Source organism: Hordeum vulgare, chromosome 6H, assembly GCF_904849725.1.
Source record: "Hordeum vulgare subsp. vulgare chromosome 6H, MorexV3_pseudomolecules_assembly, whole genome shotgun sequence".
Lineage (NCBI taxonomy): Eukaryota > Viridiplantae > Streptophyta > Magnoliopsida > Poales > Poaceae > Hordeum > Hordeum vulgare.
In genome coordinates this window covers 552,884,985-552,890,352 of record NC_058523.1, presented here as the reverse complement: position 1 = coordinate 552,890,352, position 5,368 = coordinate 552,884,985, and the positions used below count along the sequence as shown (strand labels likewise).

At 52.5% G+C, this 5,368-nt stretch overlaps 1 protein-coding gene across 1 annotated transcript; it reads left to right on the top strand.

Annotated features, from left to right (window-relative positions):
- Positions 1–895: 895 nt before the first annotated feature.
- Positions 896–2,913, top strand: LOC123403991 (ethylene-responsive transcription factor ERN1-like). The gene has a single exon (XM_045097892.1). It carries the CDS (start codon positions 1,579–1,581, stop codon positions 2,425–2,427), a length of 849 nt encoding a protein of 282 aa, XP_044953827.1. The 5' UTR covers positions 896–1,578; the 3' UTR covers positions 2,428–2,913.
- The last annotated feature ends 2,455 nt before the right edge of the window (positions 2,914–5,368 follow it).

Here is a 5,368-nt window from a genome sequence, read left to right as displayed (position 1 = left end):
GGCATGGCGGCGCGGGTGGCGAGGCGATCTCCCTCGGGATCCAGATCGGGGCGACGGGAGGGAGGCGCTCGGCGGCGGGGCTGGCGGCCGGAGGCATGGCGGCGCGGGTGGCGAGGCGATCTCCCTCGGGATCCAGATCGGGGCGACGGGAGGGAGGCGCTCGGCGGCGGGGCTGGCGGCCGGAGGCATGGCGGCGCGGGTGGCAAGGCGATCTCCCTCCCTGATCGAGATCGGGGCGACGGGAGAGGAGAAGGGCGTTTTGCACGACTCGTGCATGCATCCAAGGAACAGCCGAATCCGGCGTAGCTCTCAGCCTGGCTGAGAGGGTACTTTTTGCATCAGTTGGGCCAGGCCCAGATGGCCATACGGTTTACCAAACAAGCTGAAAATTGCATCTCGGATGCCATGCAGGTGCAGCGCGGGCAACCAAACACGCCCTTAGTGTCTTGGTTGGGGTGGCAAGGTGGAGGTCTCAATCCCATGTAGGAATAGTGTCATCTCCTATTCCTGTTTCGTTGGTGCACTTAGCATTGATAGAGGTTTGTCTCATGTGGATCTTCATGTATCCGATTGGTTTCAGTCTTCCAAGGATCCATCTGGATTCGGTCAATGCTCATGGTTTTTGTAGTTTTTACTATGCCGTCAGCGTCTTTTGGTCTACTGTAACAACTTTTCGGCTGCCGCTTCTACAAGCTCATGAATTTAAACAAGTTTGATCTGTTTAGACAAAGGTTGAGAGGTGGCTACGAGCTTTGCTCACAGCGCGACGCCGGTGCATCAAGAAGGAAGAAGACTTCGGCATCCCAAAAGATTGGATGCATTTCCCATTTTATACAAAGATGTATCTCCAAGGGCCTGCTACTTAATATATGGTGTTTGACCTCACTGAAAGAAAAGTTTAAGCATGTGTTCCAAAGAAAAAAAGTTTAAGCATCGTTCTCTTTTCCTTATGCGTGCCATGTTGCACACGAAGAACCACTAATGAATCGGGCAGGCGCATATATACATGACATTGACCATCCAAATTCATATTTCAGCTCGGCGAAGACTGCAGCCCGATTGCAACTGCCAATCATGAAGACACCTGACAAATGGCGCTCCGAGGAGAAGCATCCATAAACAAAAACTCGTTGGTCATCAGTACTACTCAGTAGTGCGCGGGCTGTAACACCCTTCTTCTTCTTCATCCGCCCCACGTCGTCGATCGGCCTCGGCGAGGGCATACATGGCGGCATCGAAGCTCGATCGGGTTGACACGTACGTACGTAGCGCTCGTCGCCGGGCCTGAAAACAAAGGGCGCTGTCGTCAACCTTGGGGAGAGGACAAAGACAAACATAACATGCCAGCCACGACGTGCGACCACATCAAACATCGAGATAAGCTACGGAGTTCGGCACGTAGCAGCGCCCCTAGAAAACTCAGCCTCCCGCTAGCCCACTAACAAAGATCTCGCCGTTACGGGACATGCGCGCCATGACAAACCCTCCACCAACTCGCCCCGCCGGCGCCCTCCCTTAAATCCATGCGCAGCCTCCAAAAGTTCAGACCAGATACAGAGAGAGAGAATTGGTCAATCAATGGAGCTCCAGTTCCAGCAGCAGCAGCAGCAGCAATGCCAGTACGAGGCGGCGGTGGGCAAGGCGGCGGCGAAGGGGAGGGGTAGCAAGTGCAAGTTCGTCGGGGTGAGGCAGCGGCCGTCGGGGAGGTGGGTGGCGGAGATCAAGGACACCACGCACAAGATACGGGTGTGGCTCGGCACGTTCGAGACCGCCGAGGATGCCGCGCGCGCCTACGACGAGGCCGCATGCCTCCTCCGGGGCTCCAACACGCGGACCAACTTCGCCACCGCCGCCCCTTCCGCCGCCGCCTCCTCGCCGCCGGACTCGCCGCTCGCGTCCAGGATCCGCACCCTGCTCACCCACAAGAAGCTCAAGAAGAGCGCCTCGCCGCCGCCGCGGGCGTCGTCCCACTCCCAGCCGCCCGCTCTCGCCATCGGCCCCGCCACGGCAGCCAGTAATGCCAGCGCCGGCAGCACGAGCTCGACCATCAGCTTCGCCATGAGCGCCGGTGGAGCCGCCGCCGCCCACCACACTCCCACTCCCCTCTCCAACCACATGACATACCAGCAGTGGATCAACAACGGAGGCGAGCACCTCCATCAACACCTAGAGCACCACCCATGGCCTGCAACGCTCAGCGCGGCCGTCCCGACGCTCGCCGCCCGGCGCAACGTGGGCGACTGCCGGGTGATCACGGACGGTACGAGGCCGGAGAAGCAACAGGAAGACTCCGCGTCGCCCGGCGCCGCCATGAGCGGGGTAGTGCAGGAGCAGGACGACGGGTTCGACATCGGGAGCGACCCCTGCGACTCGCTGTGGGATCTGCCGCCGATCTGCCAGCTCTCCTGCAGGTCCCTCATGTACTAGACTACCGGCCGACCAAGGTTCCGCCGGCCGGCCGCGAGATCATCTTGAGGTCCATTTCCTGCCGTCGGGAGCCAATTCCATACAGGAAGATTGTATGAGGAATGATGGCCAAGCAAGCAGGGAAATGTGACGGCGGGTTGCACCTACGTGTTCGTACGTGGGTCAGGGATGAGATATGGGTGGATTTTGAGGGCACGCACGCGGTGTTGCTCTTTCTATTCTTTTTTGTCTACCAACGAATTTTCTCTCTAGGCGAAGTACGTGGAGTGGAGGTGCCGTAAAGATGTGTCACCCTTGTGCACAACAAATAATGTAATTCTTGTGGTGGATAATGATGGGGTTTTGAAGTAGTTATGGTATAGGCCGGGTGTGTGTGGCTAGAGAGACTTGGCTAGCATGTTGTTATTTTTCCGTTTTGTCTACGTTTCTCTCTTGGGTTTATGTTTTATTAACATGAGTTTAGTTTTTGTCGATGTTCTAATCGAGGATAAAGTGCATGTCATTGTGATTTCTTGTCGCTTGAGTATGGAACGCGGTGCCTCCTAGATATAGATAAAAATATAACACCTTAACTGCGACCAGCTGAAAAAAAATCACCCCCCTTTATAAATAAAACATCACACCAAAGGATTCATACAACATCAAGTTCAAATTAAACTAAAAAGAGGTACATTGCTAGGGCACCAGCTTAACATCCAACCCAGGCACACAAATGAAAATACAACAGTAGCTTGCAGCTAGAAGGGCAGCGACAACCAAAGTGCCAAAGCGCGAAATCCATCAATGAGTTTGTTGATCGCTTCACGATCATGATGCTTGCTAAGCACTCTACATTGCTGCAGAAATTTGCAAAGTTTATAAATTACATCAATTGGGCAATGCAAGGGAATATGTTCAATGACAAGCTTATCCAAGATCGTACAAAGAGTTCAAGCAAGACGCCGAATCCCACCCACTGGATTTTTCTACGGTCTCAGCTACACCCATTTTGCAATATTTGAAGAAGCCACGGAGGTTGGAGGGGCACCATGCGTACCAAACTACTTCCCCAAGACAACTCCAAAGCAATTGCTCCAAGATACAGGTGAAAAACATGTGATTAGAGCCCTCCTGCACCTCACACAAAAGGGACACCGACTGTCGCCGGACAGTAGCACTTGGGGACTTGCACCCCAAACAGAACCTGACCATGAATGAGTTGCCTATGAATTTTCAAGGGGAATTTCATGCCCCAAACTTGACTCGGCTCCTCTGGGTTGAGGGTGGCCGCAATTGCCAATGGCCCTATATAGAGAGTTGGCCGAGAACCAACCCGAGGACTTGAGATGCCAAGATGTGCAGTCAGGATCCTCAGAGATGGTGGTGTCTGCTATTCCAGCAGGGCAGCCCATGCCTGCATGTCATGAGGTCCAAAGTTTCGGTAAAAGCACAAGCAATTGATGTCGGCCATGACCATCACAAGCCAGATATTACGGTCCTCACGGATTGAGAAAAGGCCCATGAATCGCATCCCCACAGTGTCGTTCCCCAAGCACTTATCAAGCCAAAAAAGGGTTAACGATCCAGACCCCACCAAAGTTGGTGTGCCTATTCAGATAACTGGGAGCAAAGAGATGATGGATTGCCAAAACCGGGATCCACGGGGTTGGTCTGACAATTATTTTGCTTGCCGAAGCCTTCCCCCGAGCCCCCCCCCCCCCCCCCCCCCCCACGCGTTAGGCTTGCATATTTCGTCCCACTTGACCATATGACATTTTTGCTTGCCCCTCTCACCGTGGAATCTAGATCCATACTTGGCAACCTACACATGGATAGTTGCGTGTACCATATAAAACACCATAATGAAGAAGGTGAGACTTCATAAGGACAAGTTAATCAAAATTGTCTGAGCCACCTTGGAGAGTAACCTACGCTGCCAAGTATCACACCTGACATGGACCTTCGCGGCCATCGGTCAGAGTCCCCGCACCAAGAGTTGAGAGTCACTAACGGGGGGGTGCCTAGATAGGATGAAAGGAAGAAACTCAACTTGAAATTAAGGTCATTTGCAATGATTTACCTTTTCTACTAGGGCATCCTATCACTCATACTGAAGTTGATGGTTCGACAAGACATCACTTGAGAGCACAACAAGAGAAACTTAAGGTTGATAAAGAAGTAGCTACACGAGCACATGCCACTCCAACAACAACAATAAATTAAATTGCACGTTTGCCATTGCTCAACCACCTAGAATTTTTTTCATCCGTCATTTGATTCCCATGCGATGCCTAAGGCCGAGTCTTGAATGAGCAGGAGATGACATCATTGAAAGAAGCGGGTCAGAGGCTTGACGGGTGCGGATGGATGGAGAGGTGGAGGGTGTTCACCAATGTTGGAGAAGGGTCATGTTTACAAGATGACTAAAGGGCAATGGAGTCTCGAATGAGCGGGAGATGGCATCACTGAAAGAAGTGAGTCAGAGGCTTGACGGGTGCGGATGGATGGGGAGGTGGAGGGTGTTCACCAATGTTGGAGAAGGGTCGTGTTAAGATGACTAAAGGTCAACGGTCCGATGGAGGAAGCAGCCTGCGGAAGGTGCGGGATGACAGTTGGGAGGACGAGGAAGAAGAAAATCCGATTGAACTAGATATTTTTCCCAGGTGACTGGTACATAGATAATCGGACTGATAGATAGTCGGATGGATAGCTAATTAATACCATTTCAGTTTGGGAGACTGATTGCATGCGATTGCCATCAAGAAGAACATGTATCTTGGGTAGGGCTGCAAGAGAAGCTCGAGGCTTGTGAGCCACTTGAGGTCGACTCATTTTTTTTATCTCAATTCGAAAATAAACAAGTCGAGTTTGAACACTTTGTGCAGCTCCACCGAGAAACGAACCGATCTTAAGTGAATACTAGCTAGCTTGCTTGATTTTAGCTCGATAGCCCGACATAATA

What these genes read in the sequence shown, in the direction of transcription:
- LOC123403991 (XM_045097892.1), top strand. Translation starts at nt 1,579, where the DNA reads ATGGAGCTCCAGTTCCAGCAGCAGCAGCAGCAGCAATGCCAGTACGAG.